At 48.9% G+C, this 22848-nt stretch overlaps 1 protein-coding gene across 2 annotated transcripts in view; it reads left to right on the forward strand.

Moving 5' to 3' along the window:
• The window catches only part of RASAL1 (RAS protein activator like 1), a 65224-nt gene extending 43770 nt beyond the window's left edge, over positions 1-21454 (forward strand). For both annotated transcript variants that reach the window (XM_079956599.1, XM_079956600.1), the window contains exons 13-21: positions 2-194; positions 1342-1479; positions 2848-2992; positions 4994-5169; positions 7489-7626; positions 9947-10082; positions 11459-11579; positions 15833-15897; positions 20138-21454. In XM_079956599.1, coding sequence (XP_079812725.1) covers positions 2-194; positions 1342-1479; positions 2848-2992; positions 4994-5169; positions 7489-7626; positions 9947-10082; positions 11459-11579; positions 15833-15897; positions 20138-20274 — 1249 coding nt within the window. In that variant the 3' untranslated portion in view covers positions 20275-21454. The remainder of the gene's footprint in view (position 1; positions 195-1341; positions 1480-2847; positions 2993-4993; positions 5170-7488; positions 7627-9946; positions 10083-11458; positions 11580-15832; positions 15898-20137) is intronic.
• The last annotated feature ends 1394 nt before the right edge of the window (positions 21455-22848 follow it).

Genomic DNA, 22848 nt, shown 5'->3' on the forward strand with positions numbered 1-22848 from the left:
GGCGGATCTCTTTCAAAAGCTCCCTGTCCGAGGCCCAGATCCGAGAAAGCAGCCTGGAGGTGCTGACAGGATACCTGGGTGACATTGTGGAGTCCATCGTGAGCTCTACGGAAAAATGTCCCCCCATCATGCGAGTGGCTTTCAAACAGCTGCACAAGCGAGTGGATGACCACTTCCCAGAGGCAGAGAATCAGGTGTGACATTTTCTATCCCATAACCACTCCCTCCGCCAAACAGCAAGTCTTGGGGAGGTCATTCATCATCCATGTTTCCAAGGGATTTGGCGTTCTGCGATCCAAGCTGCTTCTGCTGGGGTTGGTTAAGCAACAGTTAGGGAGGTCAACAGTAGGTGGCGCTGGACCCAACGATAGGCAGAGACAACTCAGGGCCCCTTCAGCAAAGTGATTACCCCTCCCTTTGTGCTTTCTGTAAGCACATCATTGGCCACATTCACACCATACATTTAAAGCACAGTCATACCTTGGTTTTTGAATAGCCTACTTTTCAAACATTGGGTTCCTGAACGATCAAAACCTGGAAGTGACTGTTCCGGTTTTTGAACGTTCTTTTGAAAGCCTGCAGCCAATCGGAAGCTGTGATTTGTAAGTTGAATGCTTTGGAAGTCGAACGGACTTCCAGAACTGATTCCGTTCGACTTCCAAGGTACGAATCTACTATGATACCATTTTAAAGAGTTATGGCTTCCCCCAAAGAATTCTAGGAGTTGTAGTTTGTTAAGGGTGCTGAGATTTGTTAAGAGACCGCATTCACAGAGCTTTAATTCTCAGAGTAAGGGTAAAGGTAAAGGTAAAGGGACCCCTGACCATTAGGTCCAGTTGTGGCCGACTCTGGGGTTGTGGCGCTCATCTCACTTTATTGGCCGAGGGAGCAGGCGTACAGCTTCCGGGTCATGTGGCCAGCATGACTAAGCCGCTTCTGGCGAACCAGAGCAGTGCACGGAAACGCCATTTACCTCCCCGCTGGAGTGGTACCTATTTATCTACTTGCACTTTGACGTGCTTTCGAACTGCTAGGTTGGCAGGAGCAGGGACAGATCAACAGGAGCTCACCCCGTCGTGGGGATTCGAACCGCCGACCTTCTGATTGGCAAGTCCTAGGCTCTGTGGTTTAACCCACATCACCACCCGCATCCCAATTCTCAGAGTAGTTCATCAATAAATCCTTCTTTGCAGGGAACCCTTAGATGCAACCCAAAGTTCAGTTTGGGTGTGTGGTGTGCTTTAGCAATGGCTGTTTGGCAATGGAAAACTTTTTAAATAATTGTGATCAGTCCTAACTTCTGGATGTGACCCACGCTGGGCATCTTTGTTTTCCTTTCAGGATGCCAAATACATTGCCATCAGTGGGTTCCTCTTCCTCCGCTTCTTTGCTCCGGCCATCCTGACCCCCAAGTTGTTCAACCTCCGAGACCAGCATGCAGACACCCAGACCAGCCGGACTCTCCTGCTCTTGGCCAAGGTAACAGTCATCATCCTGCTCTCACTGGGGCCAACCAGATGCCCCAGTGGGAAGCCTGCAAGCAGGATCCGAGCACAAGAGCCTTCTCCCATCTTGGGGGTTCCAGTAACTGGTACTCAGAAGCATTGCTGCCTCCGACCATCATGGTTGTTAGTCATCACCAGACCCTCCAAATGTCCCTATTTTCCAGGCACAGTCCTGGATTTACAGAAGCTGTCCTGCTTTCTGATTCAATCCTGAAATGTCCCACTTTTCCTTAGGACATCCCTTTTTTCATCAGAGAAATGTTGGAGGGGATGTCTCTATTTTCATCAGAGAAATGTTGGAGGGTATGGAATAGGACGTCTCCAAAAGACACCTGCTTCTTGGGAGAAAAGCAATGACAAACCTAGACAGCATCTTTAAAAGCAGAGACATCACCTTCCAACAAAGGTCCATATAGTTAAAGTTATGGTTTTCCCAGTAGTGATGTATGGAAGTGAGAGCTGGACCATAAAGAAGGCTGACTGCCGAAGAATTGATGCTTTTGAATTCTGGTGCTGGAGGAGACTCTTGAGAGTCCCGTGGACTGCAAGAAGATCAAACCTCTCCATTCTTAAGGAAATCAGCCCTGAGTGCTCACTGGAAGGACAGATCCTGAAGCTGAGGCTCCAATACTTTGGCCACCTCATGAGAAGAGAAGACTCCCTGGAAAAGACCCTGATGTTGGGAAAGATGGAGGGCACAAGGAGAAGGGGACGACAGAGGACGAGATGGTTGGACAGTGTTGTCGAAGCTACCAGCATGAGTTTGACCAAACTGCGGGAGGCAGTGGAAGACAGGAGTGCCTGGCGTGCTCTGGTCCATGGGGTCATGAAGAGTCGGACACGACTAAACGACTAAACAACAATATTTTCATTGGAAAAATGTTGGACAGAAATTTCTATTTTCATTGGTTAAATATTGGAGGGTATGCATCACTGCCTCATGTGGGAACAAGTTCCTCTGTTTAACTATGTACTGCGTGAAGAAAAGACTTCATTTTCTCTCTTCTGAATCTTCCAACATTCAGCTCCATTTGATGCCCACAAGTTCCAGTATTACAAGAGAGGAGGGAAAACCACCACTTGTTTCCATGCCATGCATAATTTTATAAACCTCTGTCATGCCACTTCATACTTGCTTTTTCTCTAAACTAAAAATTCCTAAATGCTGTGCCCTTTCTTCGCATGGGAGCCACTTCATCCCTTTGATCATTTCGGTTCCTGTGAGGGCACAGCACGCCAAGCTTTAGAAACTCTTCCCACTAGACTTTTATGAACTGGTCCTTCCCTTCCCCTGGAGTCACCTCTTTGCCTATTTCTGTCTCTCCCCCCCCCCCCCCGGCAGGCAGTGCAGAGCATTGGCAACCTGGGGCTTCAGCTGGGTCATGGCAAGGAGCAGTGGATGGAACCTTTGCACCCCTTCATCCTGTCTAGCATTGGGCAAGTCAAGGAGTTCCTGGATTGGCTCATCAACGTGGACTGCGAGAACGGTGAGCTCTAATGGGCCACGTGTCCAGGAAGCTGGGACTGAGGGTATGGGTGGGAATTTGATTCGGCTTGCATATAAAAACATAAAAAATATAAATATAAATATAAATATAAATATAAATATAAATATAAATATAAATAATATAAATATAAATATATTTATTATTTATACCCCGCCCATCTGGCTAGGTTTCCCCAGCCACTCTGGGCAGCTCCCAGCAAAATTAAAAGCACAATGAACCACCAAACATTAAAAACTTCCCTAAACAGGGCTGCCTTCAGATGTCTTCTAGAAGTCAGATAGTTGTTTATTTCCTGGACATCTGATGGGAGGGCGTTCCACAAGGTGGCGCCACTACTGAGAAGGCCCTCTGCCTGGTTCCCTGTAACCTCTCTTCTCATGGTGAGGGAACTGCCAGAAGGCCCTTGGAGCTGGAAGGCCCAGTGTCTGGGCTGAACGGTGGGGGTGGAGATGCTCCTTCAGATACACAGGGCGGAGGCCATTTAGGGCTTTAAAGGTCAGCACTCTTTGAATTGCGCTCGGAAAAGTACTAAATGCAAACTTACCTAATTCACACTTTGCAAAACAATACATGCACCTGAATAAAATATATACCAAGATACACATTGTTGCAGAGACCACAAGACCAAGGCCCAATCCACACCGTACGTGGAAAGCACTATGGTACCACTTTAAACACTCGTGGTTTCCCCCAGAGAATTCTGGGAGCTGTATTTTGTTGAAGGTGCTGAAAGTTGTTAGGAGGCCCCTATTCCTCTCCCGGGACGCAGGTGGCGCTGTGGGTTAAAGCCTCAGCGCCTAGGACTTGCCGATCGAAAGGTCGGTGGTTCGAATCCCTGCGGCGGGGTGCACTCCCGCTGCTCGGTCCCAGCGCCTGCCAACCTAGCAGTTCAAAAGCACCTCCGGGTGCAAGTAGATAAATAGGGACCGCTTACCAGCGGGAAGGTAAACGGCGTTTCCGTGTGCGGCTCTGGCTCTGGCTCTGGCTCTGGCTCTGGCTCTGGCTCTGGCTCTGGCTCTGGCCAGAGCAGCGATGTCACGCTGGCCATGTGACCCGGAAGTGTCTCCGGACAGCGCTGGGCCCTGGCCTCTTAAGTGAGATGGGCGCACAACCCCAGAGTCTGTCAAGACTGGCCCGTACGGGCAGGGGTACCTTTACCTTTACCTTTATTCCTCTCCCAGAGCTACAATTCCCAGAGTTCCTTGGGAAGAGGGATTGATTGTTCAACCACTCTGGGAATTGTAGCTCTGTGAGGAGAGCAGGGGTCTTCTCACAACCCTCAGCAAGCACCCTTAATAAACTATGACTCCTGGGTTACTTTGGGGACACCTATTCCCTTCTTAGTGGTAAAGTTGGAACAGAAAATGATGTCTTCTTCAATCTCTAGACCGGGAGCTCAGGAGTTGCAGCCAGGGGACTCCTCTCCAGCATTTGCCACCTGAGGCCACTGCCTCATTGTGCCTAATGTTAGGGCAGGCCCTGTACAATTTGCATGCATGTATACAGGAGTCGCGGGTGGCGCTGTGGGTTAAACCACAGAGCCTAGGACTTGCCGATCAGAAGGTCAGCGGTTCGAATCCCCGCCACGGGGTGAGCTCCCGTTGCTCAGTCCCTGCTCCTGCCAACCTAGCGGTTCGAAAGCACCTCAAAGTACAAGTACATAAATAGGTACCGCTTCAGTGGGAAGGTAAACGGCGTTTCCGTGCGCTGCTCTGGTTCGCCAGAATCGGCTTAGTCATGCTGGCCACATGACCCGGAAGCTGAATGCCAGCTCCCTCGGCCAATAAAGCGAGATGAGCGCCGCAACCCCAGAGTTGGTCACGACTGGACCTAATGGTCAGGGGTCCCTTTACCTTATGCAGGAGTCTTGGGTGGTTTTTAGCTCTGGCCAAAACAATAATGGGAGAGGTGTTCACAGGGTTCCAAGGTTTTGCAGCATCTGAGAAATCAGCGTGTCCCCCCCCCCTTTCTTTTCTCCAGGAGCAAGTGAGAAGAAGCCCTGGACGCTCTTCCACCCCTCGGCCACCATCAAGGAGGGCTACCTCAACAAGCGCAAGGCTGAGGGCCTCCACTTGGTCTCACGGTTCACCTTCAAAAAACGCTACTTCTGGCTGAGCAACGAGAGCCTTTCATATTCCAAATCTCCTGAGTGGCAGGTGGGCACCTTTCTCCGGGGAGCAGAGGGCGGAGGATGCAAGGGGAAGGCAAAAACTCAGAGTTGCAGGCCGTTCAAAGGTGTGTCTTATTCACAACAAAGCAAACAGTCAAAGGGCAGTGAAGTGCAGGTGGGTTCCCACGAGGCAAGACACAGTGATAACAGCAAGAACCTTTATTGAACTAACAGAACTGGACAACAGGGGCAAAGCAACTGCTTATATACATTTCTGAAGGCCTGGGCCACTCCCACTCCCAACGGGATTGGCTGTCTAAACTTCCAAGCTGTGAATCATGACTCAGAGTTTAAGGGCCAATGGCAGAGGCCCAAATCCTGAAATGTTCTGTGATTGGATATCGTGCATCGAATCAGAACATAGGGGCTCAGAATCCTTAGTCCAGACTCAGGCAAACACAGACCACGAAATACATAATAGAGAGCTTTTGCCCAAGGAAGCATTGGTTCTCAGAAGCTGCGCCTGGGCCAGGAGTGACAAACATTTTCCAGCCAGGGGCTGCATTGCCTTCCAGGCAACACCCCAAGAGCCACATTCCAAAGTGTGGTGGACCAAAGGCAAAAGTGGGTGGAGCAATGAGGTCATATTTGCTTTTGTACAGTGGTCTAGTTCTTCTACACAGACACTGTTCTCTGCCCAGGCAAGCAAGAGGCATGAACAGAGTTCAAGGACACATCCCACCCAGGCGAAAGCACTCGAAGGGGGTGTAAATAAGGGCCAGTGAGGGGTGTGGCTTGTGAATAAGGGGTGTTGCCTGAGAGAGGGGCCTAGAGAGCTGAAATTGGGCTTCAGATCCGAAAAGCCCCATCACTATCTGGAACACATTCCTTAAAATCTGCACTGCAGACCCTCCAAGTGTCCCTATTTTCCAGGAACAGTCCCAGATTTCCAGAAGCTGTCCCGGTTTCTGATTTGACCCCAGAATGTCCCACTTTTCCTTAGGCTATCTCTATTTTCATTGGAGAAATGTTGAAAGGTACAATGAGTTGTGAGCTGGTCTCAAGCCTTTTTTAACTGCCACAGGAGTTAAAATCACAGTGCGTTGAGAGGACCTCAGCTGTTCTGAAAGGCCTGGTTCCTTCAAAAGACTTCCAGGAGCAATTTCAGGTAGCAGAAAGTGCTCCTGGCACCCCGCCAAAGATCATAGATAGCATTCTAAGGAAAGAGCCGTTTTAAAATCCTGTATTTGGAGCGAAATGTGGTCAGTATTAAGAGTTGGCTCAATCGTAACACTAAACACGGTAAGTTTTGTCGAGTTTGCAAGTCCACTTCAAACTCTGCTTTGAACCTAAGCATTTTTGGCAAGGGTTGCTTAACTTTTGCATTTTTGTTAAGGTGACCTGGTAAAGGTAAAGGTAAAGGGACCCCTGACCATTAGGTCCAGTCGTGACCAACTCTGGGGTTGCGCGCTCATCTCGCTCTTATAGGCCGAGCGAGCCAGCGTTTGTCCGCAGACATCTTCCTGGTCATGTGGCCAGCATGACTAAGCTGCTTCTGGCGAACCAGAGCAGTGCACGGAAACGCCGTTTACCTTCCCACCGGAGCGGCACCTATTTATCTACTTGCACTTTGACGTGCTTTCGAACTGCTAGGTTGGCAGGAGCAGGGACCGAGCAACGGGAGCTCACCCCGTTACGGGGATTCGAACCGCCGACCTTCTGATTGGCAAATCCTAGGCTCTGTGGTTTAACCCACAGCACCACCCGTGTCCCTAAGGCGACCTGGTAGAGGCTGGTAAAATGTTGCGTTGGGTGGAGAAAGTGGAGAAAGAGAAAAGTTTTTCTCCCTCTCGCATAACAACTGGAAATCGCAGACATTCAGTGTCCTAGGAGATCCAAGACAGAGCAAAGAAAGGACTTCGTCAGCCGCAGTTGAACTGTGGAACTCACTGCCACAGGAGGCAGGGATGGCCACCAATCCTAGCTGGCTTTAAAAGAGGATGCGACAAATTCATGGAGGAGAAGGCTATCAGTGGCCATGATGGTTATGCTCTGGCCCAATGGTCAGAGGAAATAATACTTCTGAATACCAGCTGCTGGAAACCACAGGAGGAAAGAGGGCTCTTGTGTTCGAATCCTGCTTGCTGGTTTCCCACAGGCTGGCCATTGTGAGGGCAGGATGCTGAATCGAATGGGCCATTAGCCTGATCCTGCAAGCTCTTCTTCAGTTCTCAGTTCACCGTGTTGGCTGGGGTGGTGCCCGTAAATTGGCAAAATGCTTCCTGAGGAAGGGCTGGAGAATTGAGAGCTGTGTTTCCCCCTTGATGAACAGGGTGGTGTGTTGGGTTTCTTCCCCCATGGCCAGGTTCGGACATCCATCCCCGTCCAGCAGATCTGCGCCGTGGAGCGTGTGGATGAGAATGCCTTCCAGCAGTCGCACATGATGCAGATCACAACGCGGGAAAATGGAGGGCAGCTGTCCACCATGTACATCCAGTGCAAGGTAGGGTATGGATGCGACCATCGTTAATCTGGCTTCGAGAATGTGGTCGCTGCTCTTTTTCTTTAGGAATTCCCTTTGCATCGCTCCTCTTGGCCTGCTATGAACTTACGATTCTTGCAATAGGGGATTGTTGCTATATATGTACATCCAGTGCAAGGTAGGATGTGGATGCGACCATCGTTAATCTGGCTTCGAGAATGTGATCGCTGCTCTTTTTCTTTAGGAATTCCCTTTTCATTGCTCATCTTTTTTTCTAAAATCATTTTTATTAATTTTCGCATATGTTTTCCAAACAAAACTTCACATCGCATCGCATCATCCTCATTTTGGCTATTATAGCCTGAGACTTCCATCAATCCTGTCTAGTGATTTTCAAATTTGCTATCTGATCTTGCATTTTATTATTATAATTAATGCTTTTAAACTTCATTTCCTAATTATTTCCTTCCTAAATCATTTTATAATAATTTATATAGTCCTCCTTACGAAACTTATTGTAAACCTACAAACGATATTACATTAATGCAATTGTCTTTCAAATAAGTCATATATTTCTTCCAATCCTTAAGGAAGTCCTGGTCTTTCTGGCTCCAGATTCTCCCAGTCAACTTTGCCAGTTCTGCATATTCCATCCAGAAGCATTTTTACTTGGTGTTGTAGGTACAGAAATTAATAGACAGGACAAAAATCTGTTTTTCTATGCAACTATAGCAGCGAGAGTATTACTAGCCCAACGATGGAAACTGGAAGAATTACCAACGAAGGAGGAGTAGCGAATAAAACTGATGGAGTTTTCATTGCGCATCTTTTCTTGCTGTGAACTTACAATTCTTGCGTTAGGAGTTTGTTGCTATCTATGTTTTCCTATAGTTTATTCTGTACAGATTAACTGATTGCATTTGTACGTCACCTTTTTTTACTGCAAGGATCTCGAGGTAGCGCACACGGCTCTTGCTTCCTCATTTAATCCCCACAACAACCCTGTGAGGTTGGCTAGGCTGAGAGTCAGTGACTGGCCCAAGGTCACCCAGTGAGCTTCATGGCCCAGTAGGGATTCGAACCCTGGTACCCCAGGCCCTAGACCAGGCATCCCCAAACTCGGCCCTCCCGATGTTTTGGGACTACAATTCCCATCATCCCTGACTACTGGTCTTGTTAGCTAGAGATGATGGGAGTTGTAGTCCCAAAACATCAGGAGGGCTGAGTTTGGGGATGCCTGCCCTAGACAAACAATAACTGCTGCAACACATTGGTTTTTGTAAGCATTTTGGGGAGCAGGGAAGGTGAAGTATAAGCTTCTAAAATATAAAAATTATAAGTCAGTAGTCTATCCAGCTCAGGAGTGGCTGGGGCAACCCAGTCAGATGGGCAGGGTACGAATAATAAAATTATGGTTATTATTACTATTGCTGATACTGGCTGGCAGCAGCTCACCAGGGTATCAGCCAGGAACCTTCCACTTGTGAAGCAGATGTTATAGCACGGCGCTATGATCCTTCTCTGTTAAATTTCATTACAGGCTCCGTTTTGTCCTTGCTAACAAAGCTTTTCCCTGCATACGGAAAAGGATGTGACTGTGAACAGCGCCAGCAGCCTCAGTGGGCACTGGGATACCCATGGCAGCCTCAGCACTGCTGCCAGGCATGTTTGAACATAGAAGAATGAAGCCCTAGAAAGCTGCCTCATCCCAAGTCCATCTAATTCAGTGTTACCTGCACTGACTGGCAGTGGCTCTCTGGGTTTCCAGGCAGGCTTCTACCTGGAGTTGCCGGGGACTGAATCTGGGACCTACTGCATGGAAAACACATTGTCTAACCACTGAGACCTTCCCTTATCAGAGAAGGCTTCCTTATATTGAGCTTTAGATCCTTGGTCCATCTAGCTGCATATTGTCTACACTGACTCTGCGGGGGACATTCTCAACCCTACAGAGAGGTGTTGTTGGGGATCGAACCTGAGGCCAGGCAGTCACTCTGCCACTGAGCTACAGCCCTTACCCAGAAATGCAATCAAGAATACAGTGGTACCTCGGGTTACGTATGCTTCAAGTTGCAGACGCTTCAGGTTACAGACTCCGCTAACCCAGAAATAGTACCTCGGGTTAAGAACTTTGCTTCAGGATAAGAACAGAAATCGCACAGCGGCAGCGGGAGGCCCCATTAGTTAAAGTGGTACCTCAGGTTAAGAACAGTTTCAGGTTGAGAATGGACCTCCGGAACGAATTAAGTACTTAACCTGAGGTATCACTGTACCAGTGGCAAATAAAGGAGTGAGGGGAAATGGCGCCACCTACTGACCGCTGCTCTCTTTTCTCTGGCAGAACATCAACGAGCTCAACCAGTGGCTCTCAGCTATCCGGAAAGTGATGGTCTCCAACGAGTGCCTGCTGCCCTTTTGCCACCCGGGTGCCTTCCGTGGCAGCCGCTGGACCTGCTGTTTGCAGACCGACCGAGCAGGTAACTTAGCTCATGCCTGTGTTCACATATGCTGGCCTGGGGGCACCAAAGGCACCTTAGCAAGGCTAACGCAGAGCTACCCTTTTTGTGCAGTTAGAAGAGTTTGGATTTGATATCCCGCTTTATCACTACCCTAAGGAGTCTCAAAGCGGCTAACGTTCTCCTTTCCCTTCCTCCCCCACAACAAACACTCTGTGAGGTGAGTGGGGCTGAGAGACTTCAGAGAAGTGTGACTAGCCCAAGGTCACTTAGCGGCTGCATGTGGAGGAGCGGGGAAGCGAACCCGGTTCACCAGATTACGAGTCTACCGCTCTTAACCACTACACCACGCTGGCTCTCAGGGTGTTGTGGTTTTTAAAATCTGAATTTCAACCAAGCTTTGTTTGCTGTGCAATTGGGATGGAGCCTCCCTCCCTAGGAATTGTCCCCTCTCCCTCACCACCTCCCACCCCACTTCTCGAGGTGGTCGCCTGACCTGCTTTCTTTGAAGGCATGGACAGTTAGGGCAAAGGCCCTGCCCCACCGATCTAGGATGCCATCGGCCAGCTCCCACTTGCCTGCCCCTCTTCTGTACAACCAGCCCAGGGAGGGGTGCTGATGTCAGCTCATTCTCAGTGTTGCCCCTTGTAACACTCAGCAGGAGGAGGTTGGGTTTAAAACTAGAATCGGGACCGCCTCTCCTGGAATGGCCCACTGAGGACCTTATGGTCTTCAAACAAAAATATCTTGGAGGTCCCGGGCCACAGGGAGGTTAGGCTGGCCTCAACCAGAGCCAGGGCTTTTTCGGCTGTGGCCCCGATCTGGTGGAACGCTCTGCCACAAGAGACTAGGGCCCTGCGGGACTTGACCTCTTTCCATAGCGTCTGCAAGACAGAGCTGTTCCACCAGGTCTTTGGCCAAGGCACAGCCTGACTCCCTCCTTTGGTAAGCCTCATAGAACTCTAGCCCAATGGTTGCCATTTATTTGATTTTGAATTGATTTTAGAATGAATTGATTTTACAATGCTGTTTTACTTTTATTGTTGTTAGCCACTCTGAGCCCGGCTTCGGCTGGGGAGGGCGGGATAAAAATAAAATTTCATAATTTACCGTATTACTATTATTTTCCAACCTCTCACTCGCTCTGACCCCCTACTGTTGGGCTCCCTGGCATCTGCCCAATGAGCACCATCCACTTCCAGGCCTGGTGTTAGGTATTCAGCACCCTTGAGCAGAGGCCAGGTCACCAGTATTTTGGCAGATCCACCTTATTTTAAAGGATTCCCCCCCCCCCAAAACAAGATCCTTTTGGGACAAGTGAGTTGCCCAAATCCAGATCAGGCCCTGCACTGTGCAGGCACTCATGGCTTTCCTCATGGGTTGTGGTTTGGTTACAGTTCGGGGCTGCAGCCGCACGCACTCGGCAGTGACCCTCGGCGACTGGAGCGACCCACTGGACCCAGACACAGAGGCGCAGATGGTGTACCGGCAGCTTCTCTTGGGCAGAGACAAGCTCAGGTGTGTGCAGGGCGATGCACCGTCATGCTGGTGGCAGTGGCAGTGGTGGTCATGTTGGAGGCATAGGGCTAGCTCTCCTCGGAGTAGACCCATTGGAGTTAATGGGTGCGGCGAAGAGAAAAGGACACGCAACCAAAAGTCTACTTTTTGTGGTGTCAGCTATTTATCATGAGATCATACAGTTAGGGGGTCCCTCAAAGGACATCTGGTCTAACCCTTTGCCGTTGCAGGAAATCCTGCGTACGAAGAAAGCCTTAGAATAATAGAATTGCAGAGTTGGAAGGGACCACAAGGGCCATCTAGTGCAGCCCCCTGCAATGCAGCGAGCTTTTGCCCAACGTGGGATTTGAACCCACGACTCTGAGATTGAAGAATCTCAATTCTCTACTGACTGAACTATACCAGAAGTCAAAACAGGAAGCCTCCTTAAATTGCCATGCTTAACCATTAATTTGGGACGCGGGTGGCGCTGTGGGTTAAACCACAGAGCCTAGGACTTGCTGATCAGAAGGTTGGCTGTTCGAATCCCCGCGACGGGGTGAGCTCCTGTTTCTCGGTCCCTGCTCCTGCCAACCTAGCAGTTTGAAAGCACGAAGTGCAAGTAGATAAATAGGTACTGCTCCAGCGGGAAGGTAAACGGCGTTTTCGTGCGCTGCTCTGGTTCGCCAGAAGCGGCTTAGTCATGCTAGCCACATGACCCGGAAGCTGTACCCCGGCTCCCTCGGCCAGTAAAACGAGATGAGCGCTGCAACCCCAGTCGTCAGTGACTGGACCTGATGGTCAGGGGTCCCTTTACCTTTTAACCATTAATTTGAATGCATCTACAACTCAAAGAGCCCACAAACCAAGTAGGGGTGACGTAAGAGGATAGCTTAGTTGGTTAGACCGTGGTGCAAATAACGCCAAGGTTGCAGGTTCTAGCCCTGTGTGGGACAGCTGCATATTCCTGCATTGCAGGGGGTTGGAGTAGATGATCCTCAGGGTCCCTTCTAACTCTACAATTCTATGATTCTATGAAGGTGCCTTCCTGGTGCCAATAAACATGTCAGATATACCCTAAGGGAGCCAAAGTCAGGCATGCAATACCAGATGTCCCCACCAGAGGCCACCTCTTCATTAAGGAATTTCCCCTGCTATCAACATCAGCCGTTTTTCAATTTTCTAAGAGGAAGATGGGGCAATTTGGCTTTCAAAAATCAAAAGGTCAAGATCTCATCACAGACCACATAGGGGGCCTCAAGCCTGAGGAAAACATCACTGCACAATAGCAGAGCACATTCTTTGTACTAAGAAGGTTCCAAATTCAACCCAAAGCAGCTCCAGTTAAAAATGTCAGGGAGCCAAGCGATGGCTCAGTATTTGACCACCAAATGGTTCAAGATTTATTCGCTTACTGTTGGCTTTAGTGCACGAGATCTGATCCTGGACTAACCTTGGCTAGGGCTGTGTCAGCCTGACAGTTTCAATAGTTCTGGATTTCTCGGACTGAAATTGCTATTGTTAGTTTATTAATATATTAAGACGTGGGTGGCGCTGTGGGTTAAACCACAGAGCCTAGGGCTTGCAGATCAGTAGGTCGGTGGTTTGAATCCCCGTGATGGGGTTTGCTCCCGTTGCGCAGTCCCTGCTCCTGCCAACCTAGCAGTTCGAAAGCATGTCAAGTGCAAGTAGATAAATAGGAAGGGAAACGGCATTTCTGTGCGCCGCTCTGGTTCACCAGAAGAAGCTTAATCATACTGGCCACATGACCCAGAAGCTGTACGCCGGCTCCCTCGGCCAATAAAGCAAGATGAGCGCCGCAACCCCAGAGTTTGCGACTGGACCTAATGGTCAGGGGTCCCTTTACCTTTAAGGAATCTTTAAGTGACTTTATAAATTGTTAAGAGCATGGCATAAAATTGGGGTGGTGGTGGTGGGAATACATTACAGTAAATGCCATACATTCAATATCCTATTGAAAAAGAAACAGAAAATTCGTCATAATCCATGCCAAACGCCTGGGACATCCAGCTAAGGGTGGCAGCCACACAATACACTGGACGCCCCAGGAGGGGAGAGGACTCTTGTGCTCAGGCCCTGCTTGTGGGCTTTTCACTGGGGCATCTGGTTGGCCACGCTGAGAGGTAGAGGTAAAGGACCCCTGGACGGTGAAGTCCAGTCAAAGGCGACTATGGAGTATGCCGCTCAGGCCGAGGGAGCTGGCATTTGTCCACAGACAGCTTTGCCAGTGGCCAGCAATGCCGGTGCTTTTTTTCTTTAAAAAATGTTTAGGGGTACTCTCATTTTGTCTCAAGAAAATCACCATTTTATAGTTCAAATGGGGAAAAATAAATACAGTGGTACCTTGGTTCTCAAACGCCTTGGTACTCAAACAACTTGGAACCCAAACACTGCAAACCCAGAAGTAAGTGTTCCAGTTTGCGAACATTTTTCGGAAGCAGAAAGTGCTCCGTTTTGAGGGCCACGCTTCCATTTTGAGTGTTACGCTGAGGTCTGTCTGTTTTTGCTATTTATTTTGCGTTCTTGTTTTTGCGGCTTTTGTTTTGTTTTTGTGACTGTGTGGAACCCAGTTCAGCTACGGATTGATTGTGTGACTGCAGTACACTGTTGATTGCTTTCATTTTATGGATCAGTGGTCTTGTTAGATAGTAAAATTCATGTTAAATTACTGCTTTAAGGGTTGTTTTTTAAAGTCCGGTATGGATTAATCCATTTTGCATTACTTCCTATGGGAAAACGTGCCTTGGTTTTGGAACGCTTTGGTTTTGGAACGGGCTTTCAGAACGGATTAAGTTTGAGAACCAAGGCACCACTGTACAGTAAATGGACAAAAGTACAAAGATTCACAAAATATTTAGGGGTATGCATACCCCTGCGTAACCCCCCCCCCGAAAACGCTGAGCATGGCCAAACCGCTATTGGTGCATGCTGGACCAGATGGGCCACTGGCCTGATCCAGAAGGTCTCTCCTTATGTCCCTATCTCCGTTTTAGCAAGAGATGGCAGGGATCCAACCTTCGGCATTGCAAACCATAATGCAAAGCTTGTGGTCATCTCTCCCCATGAAGTTAACATCCTGCGCCCTGTTAAGGGAGGAACATAAGCAGGCTGTAGGATGAACGGCAATTTCCTCTGGTTCTTGAGTTTAATTACTTGTCTTGTCAATTCAAGTAAAAACTGTAATGGATAATCGGAGGGCCCGGGCCTTCTGGGCTATGAGTGATGGAGCTTTTGATTGCTGCTTCACTCTCCCGTTGTTGCGCCTGTTGTGACGTCGCTCCCATCTGAATGAGCCGCGTGATTGATAGCATCGATCTGCTAGAGAAGCGGGCGGAGTGGATGGCTTCCTGCCGCCAGATCTGATGGTTGGGCCTTCAGCACATTTCCCAATGCAAAATTGTAATAAAGAAATAGAGTATATATATTTTTCTTTTTAAATAAAAAGGGTTTCGTTTGTGTGAATGCCTTGTCCCTTTGCCTTAAAGTGAAGGTGGTTCTTAGAGTTGGTAACTTGTTTCCCGTGAAAACAGAACTAGCATGATCCCCCCAATTTTTAATATATTTTTTCACTTATTTATACAAAAAAAAAAATCAACTTAAATAAATCAGCTTAAATAAATAGACACTTGGGGCTTCTTTGGGGGCAGAATTATTGCATGTTGGCTTGCTTTTCAAAGCCTGCAATTTAAAGATTGAAAATGCAGTCCTTTGCATGTTTTCTCAGAAGCCCCATTGCCTTCCATGATACTGGCTCCCTGGGAAGTGTAAATAGCAAGGAAGGGAACCTTGAGCTCAAGAGTCAATTCATCTTCTCTTCATCTGATACTTGGCCACACCCCTTCACCAGGCCATGCCCTTCACCAGGCCACACCCCCTCACCAGGCCACACCCCTTACCAGCCCTGCCTTGTACACTCCTTGAGTGTTCTTTGCCTGGCTGGAATGTGCCCTTGAACTCTGATGAAGCCTCTTGCTTGCCTGCATGGAGGGATGGAGATAAGGATATCTGAATGTGCATAGAAACTAGCCTACTCTACACAGGTAAAATTTACATCCATTGCTCAACCCACTTTCCTCTCTGTCTCCACCCACCCCTGGCATGTGGCCCTCAGAAAGTTGCCCAGAATGGAATACGGTCCCCTGGCTGAAGAAGCTTCCCTGGCTGTAGTGTATTGGGTTGCAGCCCTTAGGAGTTTGATTGCGCCAATCAATTAGCTTGCAGCCTTGTATCAAATTATTCCTGCCTTTCCCTAGGGAGAAATACCTGGAGTTTTCAAGCACGGGGGCCACACAGGAGCAAAGCAGCGGGGCCCAGAAAGGTAGGTCTCTATTCCTCTTCTGTTGTCAGAGATGTAAGTTGAGTTGGAAAACTGTAATTCTGCCTCCGAATCCAGGGTTAGACTTCCTGGCATTGTGATTATGCTTGGATGATGTGTGCGATGCGGCTCAGCCTGTGAGGCTTTCACGTTGCTCATTCTGGAACTACCTTCCATCCATCGCCATAGCGCCTGGATTTTGCTCGTTTCATCTCCTATGGTCATTACAAGAACTTTAAGCCCAAGTTTGCCTTTTTCCTCCTCCCTCCTCCTCCCTTTTTCCTTTTGGGTCACAGCACTGTAAGCCTGAGGACAGGGGCTGACTTGCGACTCATCATCCCGGGGGCCTTTCTGGTTAAACAGCGTTGCTTAAAATCCTTTAAAATAAAATAATAAACAGTTCCCGTGACATTTTGGGGAGGGGTGTTGTCACTAAACGTTGCCAGCTTTTGTGTGAGCAAAAGTGGGGAAGTGGAATTTGATACCCTTATCAGATTTCATGTCTCTGTTTTTGCTGTTGCGCTCAGCATAGTGATTTAAAAAACTTGCTTTTAGAAGGTTCCTCTAGAGGAAGAGTGAGCGAGCCAGCAGCTGTTTCCAACATGGTGCCCTTGGGCACAGTGGCACTCTTCTGCACTCTTCTCCTTATGCCTATGAGCCCCAACCCACTCCCTGTCCCCTTGGTCACAAACTAGTTAGCATAGTTACCTCCCCCCCCCCCCCGAAAAAGCCCATAGAGCTGAAGGAGGAAGTTGGAAGAGGGACACTCACTTCCTCCTTCAGCTCTACGGGCTTTTCAAGGCTCAGATCAGTTCCACAAAACTCCCTCAAAATTCCAAATGTTCTCACAGGCCTAAAAAGATGGGCAGCTCCTTTGGGTAGAGGGTCTGATCCAATTGGTGTCCACCTGGCTGCCTCAGATGGAAGAGATGAAGCAGTGAAACCTCCTCTGTCAGCATCCCTGGGACCCACTGCCATTTGGATGCTCCCCTCCCGGAGCAGCCTATGTCAGCAGGACCAGGACCCAAATTCTGCTGATTTCCCTTTTCCTATTCCCTGTTGTATCCTGCCTGTTATGTAAAGCTGTGAGCTGCTTTGAGTAGCAGCAGGAAATGAGTAATAAGGATGCGAGTTGCTGGCAGGTCTCACTACCGCAGCCAGCTTTCTCTCTGCCTCTCTCTCCAACTGTCCTGGTTTGCCTCGGTGGTCCTCAACAGAAGATGTCTGGTGGTCATTGGTCATAGTGGTCATCACTATGCTTTAAACAAAGGCCTCCTAAATTTACTGCCTTCTCAGCCCATTAACAGTCATTAGAATCCTTAACTAAGAACAGCGGAGATCATACCAAGTGCAACTTAAGGGTTAACTCTGTGTTAGTCAACTAGCCAAGCCGGTGAGTGGAGGTGTTGCTTAGCAACGAGGCACTGACATGATCCTTGTTGAGGTAGCACATGCTCTGATTGACTGTATAGTTCTGGGAGAGTTTTTCCAAGGGCTTCCATTTGGCTTCTTCCCAAGAAGAAGAGTGTTAAGAGACCCCTTACTTCTCTCACAGAACTACAATCCCCAGAGTGGTTTAACAAGGAATCGTTCTTCTCAAGGAACTCTGGGAATTGTAGTTCTGGGGGGGGGTGTCTCCTAACAACTCTCAGCACTCTGCAGTTTGCTTCAGGATCTCCTTTCTCTGTAGATCTTTATATGCTCCCTCTGCCAGAGATCTTGCAGCACCTCCCTCATGGGAAAGAATTGCCTCATGGTTTCAAGACCATTGTGCTACCAGCAAAAAGAGGCACGTTGATGCACTCCCAGCAAATTCACCTTTCACTCCCCTCACAAAAGCTGCTGTTTGCCAGCCTTTTGTTGCCGGATCTTCTCTCCCCTTCCCCTTTGGGAAAGCCGAGTGATATCACAGCAGCTCGGCCAATCCGTGCTGTAGTGTGGGGCTAGCTTTACGCTCTGTTGTGTGTCCAACTGACAAATTCTAAACTCTCAACTTAGCATTCCCTCAGTTTCCTGAAAGCTGGAAATTAAGGACCTTGGCCCTCCCCAGTGGGTCTCCCAGGTCCATGGGAATGATGAGGTCTCTTCCGCTCTGCCATCGCATGACAATGAGGGCTCTGTGCGTCCTTAATCAAGTGTGAACAATTCCATCTCCTGGATGGTTGACCAATGTTCAGGAGGCTGGAAAGCAAAGCGTCCTTGAGGTAGTAAGGAGGGACGAGGTGGTGGCCTCCAGATGAAAGTCTTGACGATGGGCCAATGGGATGGGGGCTTCTCTGAAGTTCAACAAGACTTGACAGTTCCTAGGGGAGCCCAGCAGGATGTAGCTCCTGTGCTGAGAACCGAAGGCCACATAGGCCACTTCCCATCCCCGGTGGGCTCTTAGATGTGTCTTAGATGCGTCTTCTGCATCTGAATCTACAGCGTCTTCAGTTGAATCTTGCATTTCACCGTTCTCTGTCCAGGTTCTGTCCATTTGGCCAGTCTCAGATTGACATATTGAAATATACTCGGAGTTGAGAGTGGATTTCATGCTCTTTATTCAGCTCATAGTGGTGAGGAGGAATGGAGGTTCCCCCAGAATGTCTGCTTTATATACATTATTTACACAATGGGCTCCACGTGATTGGCTAATTCCGGGATTCTCCTGTAGGCCAATCAGGTTGTGGATTGACTTCCACCTGGAGCTGGATTGGGTGGCTGCTGTGGACCAATCAGACTGCGGCATTCTGAATCCTATTGTTCTAGGAACAATCAGACTGCTTCATTTTGGATCCTATTCAACTCAGTACATAACACATATTGTGCCAGAGGATTGACTATTGCCAAGGGAGACTGGTCCACAAAGGTGAATGGGGCTCTGCCCCACCATAAGGACATAAGCAGGGCCTGCTGGATCAGCCCAGGGGCTCATTTAGTCCAGCTTCCTGTTCTCACAGTGGCCACCAAAACCCCAAGCACAGGAGCCCTCTCATCCCTTGCGGTTCGCAGCACACTCCGTGTGTGGGATTTGTGGGACATCATTGCAGTGAAACCAACAATTCATGTTTTGCCAGAAAGGCACATGAAGGGGCTGAGGCTCACAGAGCTTTTCTGTAAAATATGCTAGAGAGAACTCTGTGAGATCACTTCCTTTATCTGCCTTAGCAGGAAGCTGTGACACTACATACTTCCTTCCTGCCCAGGCAGTCTTCTCTTTCTTCATTGTGCTTTCATCCAAGCTGACCTCATAGGCATGTCTGAGCTCTGCAGCTCAGACACCATTTTTGAGCTTAACTTTTGTGACTTAGATAATAGTTATGAACCTGCCTTCATTTTTGCTACTGAAATGGCTGCTTCAAGAACTAGATTATGTAAGTAAATGCTACTTTTACATCTTCACAAAACAAGGCCCCGGGTTGGCTACTGTGGCAATGACCTGTTAGTGGCCGGATCCATCAGGACTCTGGAAGATTATTCATTCATTTGTTTAGAGCATGGGTACCCTGTTCCTCAGAGTGGCTTATGTGCAGTCAGAACAACCCTGCCCATGCAGGCTCACAACCACAACCACAACACGGCACACAAGGAAAAAGGGACAGGGAAGGAAGAGGAAAGTATATTAAAAAACCTCAGACACTGATTTCTAAATAGCTGTTCCTACAATGACCAACAGATGGGACGCGGGTGGCGCTGTGGTTAAAACCTCAGTGCCTAGGACTTGCCAATCGCATGGTCAGCGGTTCGAATCCCCGCGGCGGGGTGCGCTCCCGTCGTTCGGTCCCAGTGCCTGCCAACCTAGCAGTTCGAAAGCACCCTTGGGTGCAAGTAGATAAATAGGGACCGTTTACCAGCAGGAAGGTAAACGGCGTTCCGTGTGCTGCACTGGCTTGCCAGATGCAGCTTGTCATGCTGGCCACGTGACCCGGAAGTGTCTGCGGACAGCGCTGGCTCACGGCCTATAGAGTGAGATGAGCGCACAACCCTAGAGTCTGGCAAGACTGGCCCGTACGGGCAGGGGTACCTTTACCTTTACCTTACAATGACCAGCTGGTGCAATTCAGGGGCAGGAGGTGCCTGGTGGAGCTGATGAAACAAGACCTGTTTCCCACCTCTCCTGCCAAGGCAGCCTGGTGGAATGGCTGCCCTCTGTTGACAGTTGATGGGAGAGGACACCCGATGGAGCATATGTACCTCCAAGGCCGCAAATAATCTTCTGCATCTTCTCTCGCTTTCTCCTCCACTTCTCTGGCCCCACCCCCAGATGCAAGCGCTCGGAGGATGGCAGCCACTGCCCAACTCTTAGAAGTCATTCAGGATCTGCAGAAGGCCCACGATGACTTTGAGCGCCATGAAGAGGAAGCAAAGGCAGCAACTGACCTGGTGCCCCACCACCCTTAGGCGGGACACACGCACCCCATGTTTGTTCCGTATTGTAATGGTGTGTTTACATAAGTAAGGGGATCCATTGCCTGCCTTGCAAGTTGGATGGCTTTGGATGCAGAGTTGGGGCTTGGGAGGCAAATTGGGTTGGTTGTGGAGAGAGAGGGGGCTAGACAGACAGACAGACAGACAGACAGACAGACAGACAGAGGATGGACAAATGTCTTTGATCTCCTCCTAGCTGCACCCAGTCTACGCTCTATATCCAACATGGTGCCCTTCAGATGTTGGACTCCAACTCCCATCAGCTCCAGCCAGCATTGCCAATGGTCTGTGACAGTAGAAGTTGTAGTTCAACAGCATCTTGAGGGCACTTGCGTGAATCTGTGCCAGGTGTACAAGTAATTCCTGAAGTGTCCTCTCTTCGATCACTTTCTCCTTACAAAGGGGGCACACTTAGTCCCGTGGTTTTGTGTGTGTGGGGGGGGTGCATGTTACAAATCTGTAGAAGCACAGATTGTGGGCACAGCATCCTGGAAAAATTCAGCCAATGGGTGTTTATAAAAGGGGTGAGGAACCTGTGGCCCTTATAGGTTGTTCGACTCCCGGTTCTAGTTGGCATGACCCATAGTGAGGGACGATGGGAGTTGGGACTCCAGTAACATTCCCCAATCCTTATTTTAAAAGAACAAGTTTCTATCCCTTATGGTTAGGCTTGAAAGCCCACAGACAATGGCCACCAAAACCATAGAAGTCAAGGAGGTGTCTCACTGCATCTCACTTTTGGTGGGCACGTAGCTGATTTGCAATAAATTGTAGAAAATTAATTTTAGAAAAGCACATCGGAGAATATGTTCTGTGGGAATAGGGGATATTGTGGGCATTTTGTATAACTGAGATCGCAGAATCTATTCCCGGCTCAGAATTGGCAGTTTCTTTCGTAGCACAGGAGGCAGGTTCCTTGTCCCCAGTGTGTGCCCCCCTTGTTGGTGTGCAACTGTGCCCCACTGTGGCTTGGGGCCATGCCCCAGCAATTTGCCACGGTGCTAGGAGCAGTGTGTGTGCAATACAACAATGGTGGGGTCCTCCTGATCACATCTCCTGGTTTCTTTGCCAAACTCTTGCAGTGCAAGAAAGTTTCTCCTGCTGCAGGTGTGCCTCTTCCTCGCCCTGTTAAAGCTTTTGTGGAAACAGTGAACGTTCAGCCTGTGATTCCCCAGCGCCTGTATAACATATGTTAGTTTAGCATTGAGTGCCCCTTTGCATTTGATCACACGGTTGCAGCAAGCAAACAGCCCAGGACTGTCAGTTTGAAAACAGCAAGAACTCCTTTGATCCGGTGGATTCAGAACAAGCTAGTTGGTGTACAGCCAAACACAGTCTTTCAAACGCCGTGATGTCTTGTTAGATAAAGGATTCAGCCTTAAATAACTTAAGCACTCTGTTGGAGAATCTGAGATTCAGAAGGGATGGGCGGTCCTTTGGAGTGAATGGGGCACAGCCCTGCCAGACTCAGTCTGCCCTTGGCAAGCCTCCTACCTCCCTGGCTTCTTACTTACACCCAGTCCAGGGAAAGGTGTTGGCTGCCACCGGTTATCCCTTGCAAGACTCAACAGGGAGGAGGATGTGGACAAAGTTATAATTAAACTGCTTTGCCTGTCATTGGCTCTGGCGCCACCTACTGTTGGACCTCCAATGCCAAGGGGCACTGGCTGCCACTGCTTCACAGGTGAGACACAGTGATTTCTTTGCACCGTTTTAGAAGAAATCTTTTCCTCTCTGGGCTCTGTCCGGTGTTTCTGCCCATGAGCCCAAGTTTTTAAAGTTGCACAGCAATTCAACACAGCAGTTGCACTAGCAGAAACTCTCTGGGCAACAGACTGCACAATCTTTTGTGCAGCAAACACCTTCATCTGTCTCTTGCACAGCAACGGGCCCACGAAGCAAAATGTTTCATTACCAGAACAAGCTAAGTGACGAACTCAGGGCAGATTCCACATCATGCATTTAAAGTGCATCCACTACTGATGGAAAACGTGTGACTTCCCTTGCAGAATCCTGGGAACTGAAGTTTGTGAAGGGCGCTGGGAAATACAGCACTTTCAACCCATTAAACATTACAGTATGAATCTGCCCTTAGTGGTATCTTGGATACAACCCTCTCATTTTTTTGTTACTCCCCTCCATTTCTTTTTTTCCTTTTCTGCTAGTTTAGCAACATCGGAAGTTGTCCCATACGGAATCAGGCCATTGGTCCATTTGGCTCAGTATTGTCAACACAGGCTGGCAGCAGCTCTCCAGGGTTTCAGACAGGGGATTTCTCCCACCCCTACCTAGAGATGCTAGGGATTGAATCTGGGACCTTCTGCACTCAAAGAGGATGAGCTCCAGCCCTCCGATAGCTTGATTCAACCCAAATCTCACTGAAAACCTGCCTGTTCAACTGTTTTTTTTTGTCCCCCACCTTCTCCAAGGCTGGAGAGAAATGTCTCTGTGTTTTGAGGGCAGCGATGGCGGCCCTCCCACCTCTCTGAAAACATTACGCCTGTTTTTACTGTAAACGCAGGCAGATGTGACTCACACAGGGGCAGT

This window comes from Podarcis cretensis (assembly GCF_951804945.1).
Source record: "Podarcis cretensis genome assembly, chromosome: 16".
Lineage (NCBI taxonomy): Eukaryota > Metazoa > Chordata > Lepidosauria > Squamata > Lacertidae > Podarcis > Podarcis cretensis.